Source organism: Rhipicephalus microplus, chromosome 9 (genome assembly GCF_043290135.1).
Source record: "Rhipicephalus microplus isolate Deutch F79 chromosome 9, USDA_Rmic, whole genome shotgun sequence".
Taxonomy (NCBI): domain Eukaryota; kingdom Metazoa; phylum Arthropoda; class Arachnida; order Ixodida; family Ixodidae; genus Rhipicephalus; species Rhipicephalus microplus.
The window spans coordinates 14,820,345-14,834,228 of NC_134708.1; the positions used below are offsets into that span (position 1 = coordinate 14,820,345).

Sequence of the window (13,884 nt, forward strand, 5' to 3'; positions counted from 1 at the left end):
GTGATCTTCCTCATTCCATTCTTTGCATACACTCTCAGTAAAACATCATTGTCAATCGGACAAGCGTTGCGCCAGTACATCCAACTCGAGACAGTAACGTAGCTAATTAGTGCAGAAAGGATCGCAGGACAAGGCAATTCAAATGAACAGGACGCTGCACCCTCATCCTTCGTCCTTTTTTGCGCTAATTAGTTATGTCTGAAGTCAGTAATCAACTAAGCTAATAACCCATTTATGTGTCGTCTGGTTGCATTGCTCCCAACAGCAGACGACGTTGTAAGTCGCGGTCATCAGAATACACTTCCCCGACGCGACGGCTTTTTTTCGCTACTGGATGTAATTTGTAGCCCGGCGCTGCAATGCACAGATTTGGTATGGCAGAAAACACGTTCGCGCCGTAAAACGCGACCCGATAGCGTCGACAAGCCGAGGGAAGTCTACGTAATGTAAATACGGCAAAACAAAATAGAACAACTGGTCGCATTAAAAAAAAAAAGCAAGTCCACGCAGGAACCGGCAACTATACGGACCTTTACGAATAAAAAAAGAAAGAGGACAGAACGGCGACGAGAACTAGCCTCGGGGAATTTCACATACTTCGCGAAAGGGGCCCGCCAGCCGGCCCCAGAGACGCAAGGCGAACGAAATCAAACGAACAAACAAGTGACTTCGTTCTCTGAAAGGCCGCGCCCGTATATACATTTAGTGCTTCCGTTTCCTGCGATGAATGAAAACGCGAGGACGCGCGTAATACCCTTCCCTGGCTTCGGGCTTGGCATGTTATACCTTCGACCGGCTTTATGTCTTGCGTTTACTTGAGTCTTCCGGCCTCTTCTCGGTATCTTGAGTCGCACAGTAGCGGTATCGCCTTAGGCGCGCCGTAATGTACCGCGCAGTCGCCACGCCACGACTGAATTCTCACAGGTCTTATGACATTCTTTCCCAGGTAAAATACCCCAGCCTGCAAGACCACCCCATGAAATTCTGTCCTATTGCTTGCCCTCTTTCGAATAAGGACTATGAAGGACAACGTCCTTCCGCGAGAAGGCGTTGCCTTATTTAATTAAACTGAGAACGCCACCGCAATGTAGCGCCGGAAAAATTTAGTCCGCCAATTTTACGGCAAATCGTAAAATGGTTGAAACAGGCGAATAAAAGCGCAGACATGGTATGAAGGAAAGGAAAAAAAAAACGATAACTGGCGAGACTTGTTCAGATCGTAATATGGTAAACTACCACTAGGCGGTGTCTATGTAGATAAATGACGCGATAAATTACCTGCGATATACGGGGAGACACGTATACGTTAGCGTCACCTTTCATTAGCCCTGATTACCTGCACTCATAAATATCAATCAATAGTCACGGTATTTCGTGACAACATACGATGGTCAAAAGTGGTGTTGTACAGGCGATTACGGTTAGTTTCGCCGCATAGTCGTGCGCATTAAAAACCCAGCAGACTGATTCAGTCTCGCAATCACTCGCACGTTTTCTTTTTCTTTTTTGCGTCGAGATGTGTCATGCCTGATAACCGGAATATATCGTAAATATACACCCGTTATTGTCTTGTGTTCAAAGTAACTTCGTTAATTATGACAGGTTGGTACTTTTTCGGTAAGTAAAATCACTGACTGGCGTGTAACCGATAAGGCGTACAAAGAACGGTATATTCAGTGCAGCAAGACCACAACCGACCTAGCTGTATGCGTGTCGCCAGTTCGCAGATCGTCACACAAAAGCAGGTTTCGTGCTGCGGTCGCTCTTTGGCCCCCTAACCCATGGTTAAACGGGCCTGATGAATATACCCATTTTCATACCTTCGTATATCCTCTAGTGCGCACTGAAGGCTCGACCTGGACAGGCTTTCGAACAACTGGTCTAGAAGCGTTGCAGAATAAGTCAATTCGGTTCAGATAAAGCGGATTCATTCAGTGTCCGCTTCCTGCGTGCGCCTTCAGTAGTTTAGTCAGAAGTAGCACGCCGAACCCTCCCCCCCCCCACCCATGCGAAATATTTTTTTTGTCATGGCATACAGAGCACAATGTGACCGTTTGCCCGCCCGACACCCACTGCAAAAATAAAAGGTGCCCCCCCCCCTCCCCGACAAACATTCTGCCTAGTCCCTACGCCTCCTTGTTACGGACCTATAGGGTAGACAGTCCAGAATATCAGAACCACTACATCCCCTTATCGTCCTCCAGAGTGGAGACTGTCGATGCATCCTAACCGGGACTTGCCGTAACAGGTCGCGAAATGCATTCCGGCCTGATGCACAGAATTGAAAAAAAAAGAATTCAACAACAAAGACCACACCGCAGCAGCGTACTGGCGGGAGGGTTGACCGTGAAGTCGTGGCGGGGCGTTGGCCGAAGAAGAAGCGACCGCCACGGATGTATCCGGTCCAAGGCCGCGCGCAGCGCGGCGATCCATGCATCAACGGGCGTAGCGAAACGAGGTACACGGCACGGGCAACAAGCCTCGTTGCGCGGAGTGGCCACACCGCTGACACAGCAGCAACAACTGCGCTGCAGTACGCACAAGGTCGGGTCAGTATACGAAACTAGCTGGACTCGACCCGGGGAAGACAGCAAGAAGTAACCGGCGAAGTGCCGTAGAACGAGGGGCTTACCTCTTTGACCTTCCGGGGTGTGTTTTTTTTTTGGCGGAGGAGATTAAAACAAAGAAAACTTAAGGAAAGCTGCTAGAAAAACGGGAACCAGAAATGAGAACGCCTAGGCAGGTACACAAAACGACGCTGTAAGAGCGACAGCAACACACGAGACAGGAAGGTCGCGAAGACAAAAGACCGGGAGGGTCTAGGTTAAGCTAGTATGGGTCAAAATGGTCTGCCTACTGCGTTACTGATCAGATATAGCAATAAAGGATCACGCGAGTATCGGCGCAGTTGGACACCCCACTGTACTTTATAGAGCGGTAAGGCATACGTAGCCACCTTATCTTCAACAGGCGTTATTTTTCTTCGAGGACAACACCCACGAACCAGGACGTGTCTAATCCATCACGCTTGAAAACTTGATGCAGAAAATCATAGGCAGTGGCTATTGAGAACAGGTTGTGAATCGCTATAGATTGTGTACAAACTGTCCTTGTAAGAGGGAATGGTTCCAGCGATAAGCAACTGATATCAATTAATGGCATGCGTCGTAGGGCCCCCTTTGCCCACTTTGCCAAAGTTTTGTTTTCACAAAACTTTGCCCACTTTGACCCCCCCCCTCTGCCCCCCACGGGGGCAGAGGGGGGGGGTCAAAGTGGGCAAAGTTTTACGTGAGAACTTCCGCCTTTTCGCCATCCAATAAGGCCTCCTATATAGGACCAACACTCAGTGAAAAGAACGGGAAAAGACAATGGGGAGGGGTGCAAGACTTAGGCACCAAAACTGAACTGCAGACCAAGTGAGCCGTTTGTATGTTCCAGCTATTAAGGCGAAAGTCGTTAATGCTTCACACTCGCGTTCTTCCGTCCCTCCATCCGTGCTCTGGAGCTGTGCGAGTTGAGGCCTCTCCCCCTTACACTCTCTCATAAATCACATAAATGTTGCGACAGCGTAAAAAAAAAGACATGGCATTGTCTGTCCAATGGTTACAGGCTTTCGCTGAACACATTTCGGAGTTCACGAAGTGTCCTTCAGTTTTTTTAATGAGCGCTCACATTGAATTCGAGTTCCAAGACTTACATACCTTTGAGGTTTCTATATTACGTTAACACGGGAAGTTCATGGGAAGTTTAGTGCGCCTCTTGAGCTCACAGGAAAACAATGAACAGCCAATAATAAATGCGAGGGCAGCAACCACATAAACGCGATGCCGTGTACCTCGGCATATGCCGGCCATCCCAACATGTCCGAAAATAAACGTGTTTTGAATGTAGCCGCTTGTACGCAACAACGACCTTCAAGAGTGGGCTCTCTGGTCGACTGTGGCTGCCATGGTTGCCAAAATCCTTGTGACGCCTTTAAGCTGAAGTCCGACAAGCCCGAGGGATCCGTCAGCTAAAGACAAGACAGGAAGCGGCTGAGACAAAGAAGTTGAAGATACGGAAAGAGTGGCCCGTGTCTTCGGGGGTCATCTGCCTCGTACGAATGACCGCGGACGTGGGTCACTTTAGATAGCGTAAAAAGCACGATTTCCGGAAGTCCACGGAACAGGATGCGATATCTACAGTACGATGACACGGACGGCATCGTGTTGGCCGCAAATAGTGTGGTATAAATCTTTTCCACTGACGTAGCTGCTTTGGGGGCGGGGGGTTGAAATCATTCACCATACTTGGATTTTTTTTTTATTTACATGCAATTGCACACACGCACATTTACAAACAGGCACACGAACGTACACAAAAGATTGTTGAATCTTCTCCCAAGAAAAAAATAAAATGTTGGTTCGTTCCTGTTCTGTTCCAAAAGCATGCTTCGTCTTTTGTATATGTGCGCATTGTATACTTGATGACGAGTCGTAGCAATTGCAGGATAAGATATATTAATAATATCCGGTCTCATGACTAGATAGAGAAACATTTTTTGAGAGGATAAACTGAAGCAAAACAAAAATGGTACAAGGCACGTTCGAAACAACAAATTCATGTTACGTTAATTGATGACGATAACAATTGCAACACGTCGATCAGAAACCGTTGTACATTTAGTTTTGAAGGAATTAAAGTTATCTTGTACTAGTTGAATGATCGATATGTGGGGTTTAACGTCCCAAAACCACCATATGATTAAGAGACGCCGTAGTGGAGGGCTCCGGAAATTTCGACCACCTGGGGTTCTTTAACGTGCACCCAAATCTGAGCAAACGGGCCTACAACATTTCCGCCTTTATCGTAAACACAGCCGGGATTCGAACCCGCGACCTGCGGGTCAGAAGCCGAGTACCTTAGCCACTAGACCACCGCGGCAGGGCTACTAGTTAAATGACTGAGCTAATTGAATAAATGCGCGCTTTAAGCTAACTTCATGCTATTAGGATATCAGTCATTCCTGCAATATGAGAATACTTATGCGCTATACAGAGAGGAGGTCTTCTTGTGATTGCGCTTGCGCATAAGCTTTCGGGGTGGTAAGTTTTTAATAATTAAAGTAGCTGCCTGTGGACGTTTTTTCATGTATTGTGTACTTTCTCTTGAAACACTCCACTCTTGCTCCAAAGACGCTGAACCAACATGCCAAACTAATTATTTTGAAACAAAAGTCTAGACATATCCATTTCATAAGCACTGAATGTTGGGTTATTTAGTCTGACATGTTAAGCACAAAAAATAGCAACGATGACAATAAACCAAACGAAGATGTGTACCTGCCAATTACCCCCAAGCTGCCTGTATGACTACTTTAACCCAGCCAGACATATAAGCGCGATACCGCAAATCGCCTTCTGAACGATATTAACGACGAAATTCAGGGCTGCACGATGCATGCACCCGGGCAAGTTCACGGGCGACGTTTCAGGGCGTTCCTCACACGTGCCTATCCTAAGGCGAGGCCAGACACGCGTGCACGGTATCACATTTTTCTTTTCCTTCTCGGCAGGTATCATAACAGGCGGCCGGCTGCTATCTCGAGGCGCACCATCACAGCGGCAGCCCCACGTGCACCGGCGATTTGCTCGCAGGGTGTTGCTTGCGCGGGCGGCTCCTTACACCTGCCGCTGGGCGGGACAGGTAGACGGGGGCAACCACGCGCCCGTGCATGCACCGGAGCAATGCACGGACGCCCACGCGAACGTCGGGGAGTTCGGAGCGATTAATCCTCGGCGGGAGCTAACGCGAGCAGGGGCGTCGATTTCCGCGAAGCAAAATATCACGACGCAAAGCGGGGGGGCCTTTAGAAAGAAGGAGAGTGCTAGAGGAGCGTTGTTGTTATTGTTGATGATGATGATTGCCTAAACGAATGGCTCACATCCACTTCGGGGGATTGACCAAGAAACAATAACAACAACAACAACAACAACAACAACAATAATAATAATAATAATAATAATAATAATAATAATAATAATAATAATAATAATAATAATAATAATAATAATAATAATAATAATGATTATTTTTCATCAATAGTTTGATGAAGGACTGCTGCAGGCAAAAGCTGCTCTCCAAAAGAGGCAGCTTGACAAAGGCCCACAGATACCTTTTAGCACGACAGCAGTGGCAAACAATCAGCAATGTGAAGTCAACAACAATAACAACAACACCTTATAGAAAACAAATTTTTCTAATTAAGAAATTTGGAATGAAAACCACCTTGATTCGATAAAGGATCTTTGTACAGCAGAACAGATAACCCGGTGAGAATGACCTGGTGGGGAGGCTCCTAAGGAGAAAATATGAGAAATAATGCGTTGAACTCCACTTACCAGCCGTCTTCGTCATCGGCGACCCGGAGCGAAGAAAATACAAAATGTCGGAAGTTTCGTGGTTACTTGAGGGTACCGAGCCCCGGCCGCCGCCACGCAATGTAAGAGGCAACGAGCGGAACCGCGATATTCCCAAACGACTTGATTTGACCCAGCGAGCTCTGAACGGAACACGTTGAAGCAGTGGTATACTACGGCTGAGTTCGGTAAAGGGCGGTAGGTGGGAGGTTACTAACGCTTTCCCCCCTACTCCCCCCCCCCCACCTTTTCCTATCGGAAATTCTTGCGTAACCGAGTCTTACTACTCGTACTGCTTCTGCCGTTCTCTTTCTATAGTACTACAACAGCTCACTACTTACTACTACCAGCTGTAGTATTGGCAGCAACAAGATTGCGGCAGCAGCATGCAGCGGTACTTGGTCGCTATTGTAAATGTCATCGAATTTCGTTATATTATAACGGCCTTCTCGACTCGCCGCCCAGTTCCACTTCATTAGCAGTGGTAGTAGTTAAGCAATAGTTGTAGTAGTAGTATGCACAGCAGCACGAGAAGAAGGAATATCATTCCTGCTCGGTTTACCGATGTCGCACTTTGAATTGTTCGGGTACTTCTTTCGCAGCTATACCCTCATCTTCTACACCCCCTCCCTCCCGCACCCCCCCCTCACGCACACACAACGTGCGGATTGAGGGCGACACACTACATATACATGACTGTATGCCTCCAAGGAGGATATTCGTAGGAGACACCACAAATTACGTCGCATCACAACCGTGTCACCTATAGCGTAAGGGAAAAATTCACGCAGAAAATATGGCCATTCGGACTTTTCAATAATACGAATAAACGTTGAGGTACGAAGCGATAACACACAAAAAATAACTAACAAGGAACAAGGACCACGAGTGGTCTCGTCTAAACTCGAAGGCGATGTCCCTGCACACGGCTTCAGCACAGGCTTGTTGGGGCCTGGTGTCCGCAAGGGCAGAGCTCGTAGTCCCTATGCAGTTGCCTTGGCGTCGCCGTAGGGCCATACGACGAATACGAGAGCCATGACTGCTCCGAACACGGAACCACACACGACGTCCTCCGGGAAGTGCTTGTGCTGCAGAACCCTCTGCAAACAGACCACCAAGACGAGCGCGCCGAGATAAACAGCCAGGAAAGCAGCTCGACATGGCTGGTCGAAGCCCACGCACCTGCGCAGCACGCAATGTTCATTATACCGCGGTGAAATACATCGCGAAAGTAACAAAAGTGAAAAGTTACGATACCATACAAAAGTGAAATACACTGAAGTAACAAAAGAAAATGCCCAAGTGTTTGATTAGGCATGAACATGAGCCAAACCATCCCTGAGATATGACACTTCTGCTTGTGACAGTGCTACCGAAGGTTGGCTGATGCAATTGTCTGCTGACCCGCAGGTCGCGGGTTCGAATCCCGGCTGCGGCGGATGCATTTTCGATGGAGGCGGAAATGTTGTAGGCCCGTGTGTTCAGATTTGGGTGCACGTTAAAGAACCCCAGGTGGTCGAAATTTCCGGTGCCCTCCACTACGGCGTCTCTCATAATCATATGGTGGTTTTGGGACGTTAAACCCCACATATCAATCAATCTGATGCAATTGTGATTCACTTGTATATGTCAATGGAAGCATAAGCGTGCCCAGCGGGTGCAGTCTGCCCCGTACATTGACTGAATGTGTCACCCTTACGATGACAGGTAAGGGTGACACCGACAGCACCGACTTACAACACATTCTTAAAACGAAAAGGATGTACACACAATGCCACTGACTTGCACCACAACTGTAGAAAAAAAAAGGTACGCATAATCTCGTACAAACACCACTGCGCACAAAGGTGTGGCCATTCATCATTATCTGTTCTACTAATGCTGCGTCTAACCAGAAAAACCAGCCTTTAAATTTATACTTCTTTCCAGCCAGACCTATTTACATAAGGTATTTCACGAGATAAAAGTGATATCGAAGTAGTACTGACGCATGTGACGAAGTCTGCCTGAACGATTCGACGTGTCAACTGTGAATTATTCCGGCTATAACACCTCCATTTTTTTTAATAAGGGGCACACAACCTCAATGCGGTAATGAATGCCCCAGTGGTCTTGGACCATGTTGTACTTGTTGGTGTGGCGCTCTCTTGGCAGTCCTTCGGGTAATTGTCAGTCCAATGTACATAATTTTATCTTCCCCGTCCTACGATTAAAGTGCTGTAAGTCAGCGCCACGTGTGAGTCGCACGTCATTGTACGCGTCTCATTTTGCGATGTACAGGTTCCGACCAACGTTTCACCAACGCGCCCAAGCTTCTACACTATGCCGGCTAGAAGTACGGTAGCAGCGCTGGTACCAGCACACTGCCAAGCAGAGTATCGCGGACATGGTGGTTACACTGTGGTCGACTGCTGACCCACCGGTTGCGGGATCGAATCACGGTCGCGGCGGCCGATCTCGCGATGGAGATGAAAATGCTCGAGTACCCTGTGCTTAAATTTAGGAACACGTTAAAAAATTAGACCATCTTCCGCTAAGACGAGGCTGTTAACTTTCCTCTGAAGATGAAAAAAAAAAACACTTCCTTGCAATCCTTAATGTGTCTCCGTAACTCTCTTAATAGTAACAAAATTCGTTCAATTCTTGTATATAAGTATTGCTACGTCCAGTGAAAGTTTACTGCGTAGTTGTTATTACTCATTGCCTTTCTTTTGTTTGTGTATAAAATTACATGTTTCTGTTATCTTACCCAAGTTCGAGTATCTGAATACGTATGTCTATACAATGCCTAACCTTCTTTACTATATCCGCAATGTTTAGCATCTTGTATACTGGTTCAATGCCTTGAGCTGTTGTTTTGCTACGTGTGCTATTGTTGCCCTGTGCTATCGTTTGGATACTGTGCCATTTTGTATTGAATCATTGGACCTATAGCCTTTGGCTACGGGTCCAAACAGTTTTTTGTGCTATCATGTTGGAATTGAAAATAAAGCGAAATGAAATTAAATGAAAACCATGTGTAGATACGAAGCAGCGGGTGCAAACGCTTACACTGGCGGCAGCGTTGACGCTGGCGCTCATTGCGGCGTTGCTCACGAGAGAAACCTGGGGAGGCGCAAAACACATAGTGATGGACTTGAGTTTCTTACTGGAGCATGCCTGTGGCTGCTAATGGGCAATGAGAGACAGAAGACTCCGATTGGACACAGAGACTCTCATTCCGCTTTTAGTTAACGAGCACGCTGCGATTTTTTTTGTTCAACAACTCACAGAAGAAACTTCCCATCGGCACTAGCTTGAAGGTCTAGGTCCAGTGAATGCACATATATTCAGGGTGGCCAGTGAAGTTTTGCAGCGCGAGCAGTCAGTCTCTTCAATCGAGAAACTCGCTAGCAGACACTGCCTGCGTCGAGGTTGCGAGGCGAGGGAAGGGGAGCGTAGGAGAGGAGAGCGAGAGAGAGCGCGAGAAAGGAGAGGGAAGAATGGGTGCGCATGCGCGGCAAGGGTGGTCACGCAACACACCGGACTGAGCTCGCACATAATATGCGTCGCATCTAGAAAGACCTAATGGTCTAAATTTCCGGAGCCTTCTACTACGTCGTCTCTCGTAACCATATGGTGGTTTTGGGACGTTGAATCCCAAATATTATATTCATTGCGAATCAACGTTCTATCGGGCTGAAAAAAAAGAAGTATAATGTCATTGATCCATCACAGCATGCAGTGCGGGTAGGCAAAGATATAAACGTTACTTTTACGAAATTTCGAGAAGGAAATGATTCATGCAGTACAAAAATGCTTTCATAACCTAATGTCTAAGTTTGAAGTCTTGAATGACTAAATACCATTTGTTACAGTTACCATCTTTTACTAATTTTGGTTTAGTTGGTAACCAGCCGACAGTCGGTGCTTACAACAAGCGAATAAATGCGATAGTCATCACTTGCACAGCACGCTTGCCCCGTCCAAATTAGAGGTCCTTGAATACCTGCGAGCGTCGCGTGATCGAGAATGTGAATACCCTGTCCAATCTGCTAAGTGAGCTCACCTCCGAATACTGTAGCCAAACATGAAGACAGCCGCGAAGCCCGCAACGGCTGCGTGGCCCGAAGGAAACGAGTCCCCCGACTTGGGGCCCTTGGGTCCCGTGCACCGATAGTCCGTGACGTCACCAGTGATCGGTGTCCGATAGCTAACGCGGCGATATTCGGGGTGTTCGCCGCCGCCAAAGACCGAAGGGACGCCTGTGTTTAAGGTAACGTGCAAGTCACCACCATGTTTTACTGAAGATGTATATTTTTTAGCCATTGACATAGAGCTATGAAATCCAGTCACAACAATTCATGTCCCACAACCACTGACCAACACCTCTCCACCCAAGGCGGTAGCCTAGTGTTTATGGTGCTTAACAGTAAGGGGGGTGGTAACGAATTGCAAAAAAAGGCATATCAGGGATGACCAAGATGGTACAGTATTGTGTATCCTGTGACACGGTTCAGACCTCTTTTTCGTGCTTTGTTGCACCATAGAGCGCTCACCTGAGCGCGGTCCTGGAGCCACCGGCCTTCCCGAACACACGAGCACCTCCGTTCCGTTAGGCAAGCGCACGGCAGGTTGGCAGGCGTCGATGAAAAATGGTCTCTTAGCATTAAAGGCCATCTTGATGATGCTGGTAATGTCACCTAAGAGGAACAAGGCGACGACGCGCTGTTGGTGCTGATCCTGAGCGATTATCGACGCAGAGAACTCCTGAGAGTGTGCACAGTTAGAACACCCAACTTCTCAAACCGAAGCCGTATAGACCTCTGCCACGTTTAGACCTATTCCACGCTTAGAAACAGCGGTAGACGCCGTCGACATACTGAGGCGCTTGTAGCGACGTTGTCTCGCGGAGCATCCACCCAGCCCAGAGCTGGCAACCACCTTCTATGATCACGTGACAGCACTGCAGCTGCAACGGCCGGACTCTACTCTCTCCTAGGAGCGGAGGAGAGAGTCGATTCCGGCTGTGCAGCTACAAAGCTGCTTCCGACACGCGGGAGGTTCCCCGACACGCTCTGCTCAGAGGCAGCTTTTCAGCTGCTCTTGTCACGTGATCATGGAGGTTTGGTGGAGGCTACGCACCACGACGTCGCTACAAGCGCCTCAGTATCTCAACGGCGCCTACCGCTGTTTAGGAACATGGATTAGGTCTACAGGTTCTTGCAGACCGTGTTGATGGACGCGTAGAACAACAGTTTTAGGCGCCTCTCGCCACAGGTTATCGTCCCCTCGAGACCCACCTGAAATGACGAGGCCGACGAATAATCTGCGAATATGCCTGGCCGCCCAGTAGGTTGCATCCGTCCAACTGACGCCGGGGCGCCACATCTCGTTCACTAACACCACGGCGTGCGAAGAGGCCCATACTACCAACAAATAGGGAGCCGTGGGCAAGATGTCCCGCTCCTGGGGGGCCTGCAGGGACGGGTCGTCACAGCGGAAAGGGGACGAGGGCGGACTCCGGATGACTTCTGCGAAAGCGAAGGTGTGCGCCGGGTTCGAGATTAACCGGGACATGGGGGGCAGTGTAAGGTTGACCACGACACCCACACTGTTGGTACTGAGTCATAAAAAAACGAAGCTTCGTAATGGGTGCAAAAATAAACATGAAGCAGTGACATGCTTGCCCCTTGATTTCCCTTTGGTACACGGTTTTCCAGCTATAACTACGGGAAATAAGCAGGTGTTGCAGTGCAACCATGAGTGTTTCTGGGCCGTCAATATGGCCTAAAACCGCCATGGCCACAACCATCAACGTTAAAGAATGGCCAGAAGGGACTGACCAAGTAACAATACGGACGTGACTTGGTGCATCCGTTAAATGATATTGGGAAGGGGGGGAGAATTTTTTCCCACTGAAGAAATGCAGAAGAAAGCAGCTGCTGTCCTGCAGACGAAGAATGGTCCCCTTCTCGACTCGGTACACTCGAGCTACATACCTTATTTGACAAGTTATCACTTCAAGCATTCCTGTTTCCCTTAACTAAATGGTCGGTAGAAGATATCGCGCGGTGACATAGCACCTTGCTTCCGTACTTGCAATACTCACGGATTTAAATGTGCAGCGGGAGAACGTGGTCGCTACTCGCTCGTACAAGGAGTGCCAATCATGGTGCCAGTGGAAGCAAACAGTTGTATTGTAACATAGCACGAAGGCGAGGGACATAACGACAATCCCGCATGCCCATTGTCACAGGTTATCTCCATAATTACCGTATTTATTTTTCTGAATTCATTACGTTAACCATATTCATTCCGCTGCAAGTGTGGTTCAAACAGGCGGCTCGCAACATATACCGCTTACCGGAGACAACGACCAAGGCGAAGCCGATGGCAATTCCGACAACCGCGCCGCGCACGAAGCCTCTAATGGAGTTGTCGGGCAGCAAGGTTGACAAAAAGAGTCGGACCAGCGCAAAGAAACTGTCGTCCATTGCAGTAGACCTGAGGTGGGACGATCTAGACCTCGACTCAGAACTGGCGGTACTACGGCTGCTTCCATGAGGGGCGGAAACTGCGTCCACGCCGGTAGACCCTCGGTGAGGCGCTCTGTGCCCCGGCTCAGCACTGACGACATTGTGGCTGGTTCCATGAGCGGCAGAAACTGCGTCCACTCCGGTAGGCCCTCGGTGGGTCACTCTGTGCCCCGGCTCAGAATTGACGACATTACGGCCGGTTCCGTGAGCGGCAGAAACTGCGTCCGCTACGGTAGACCCTCGGTGGGGTGCCCAGTGCCCCGGCTCAGTACTGACTACATTGTGGCTGGTTTCATGAGCGGCAGAAACTGCGTCCACTCTGGTAGACCCTCGGTGAGGCGTTCTGTGCCCCGACTCGGCATTCACGACCTTACGGCTGGTTCCATGAGCGGCGGAAACTGCGTCCGCTAGAGCAGACTCTCGGTGGGGTGCCCTGTGCCCCGGCTCAGCACTGATGACATTACGGCTGGTTCCATGAGCGGCAGAAACTGCACCTACTCTGGAAGATTCTCTGTGAGGCGCTCTGTGCCCCGGTTCAGCACTGACTACATTATGACTGGTTCCATGAGCGGCAGAAACTGCGTCCACTCCGGTAGACCCTCGGTGAGGTGCTCTGTGCCCCGACTCAGCACGAACTACATTATGACTGGTTCCATGAGCGGCAGAAACTGCGTCCACTCCGGTAGACCCTCGGTGAGGTGCTCTGTGCCCCGACTCAGCACGAACTACATTACGACTGGTTCCATGGGCGGTGGAAACAGCGTCCACACCGGTAGGCCCTCGGTGGGTAACTCTGTGCCCCGGCTCGGCAGTGACGACATTACAGCCGGTTCCGTGAGCGGCAGAAACTGCGTCCGCTACGGTAGACTCTTGGTGGAGTGTCCTGTGCCCTGGCTCGACATTGACGACATCACAGCCGGTTCTATGGGCGGCAGAAACTGCGTCCGCTACGGTAGGCCCTCGGTGGG

General features: G+C 49.1%; 1 protein-coding gene across 2 annotated transcripts in view; it reads right to left on the reverse strand.

Moving 5' to 3' along the window:
• Positions 1-7,193: 7,193 nt before the first annotated feature.
• The window catches only part of LOC119163495 (putative phosphatidate phosphatase), a 92,257-nt gene continuing 85,566 nt past the window's right edge, over positions 7,194-13,884 (reverse strand). For both annotated transcript variants that reach the window (XM_075873174.1, XM_075873175.1), the window contains exons 4-6: positions 11,681-11,911; positions 10,937-11,080; positions 7,194-7,580 (exon numbers count right to left, since the gene is read on the reverse strand). In XM_075873174.1, the coding sequence (XP_075729289.1) occupies positions 7,330-7,580; positions 10,937-11,080; positions 11,681-11,911 (626 nt within the window). In that variant the 3' untranslated portion in view covers positions 7,194-7,329. The remainder of the gene's footprint in view (positions 7,581-10,936; positions 11,081-11,680; positions 11,912-13,884) is intronic.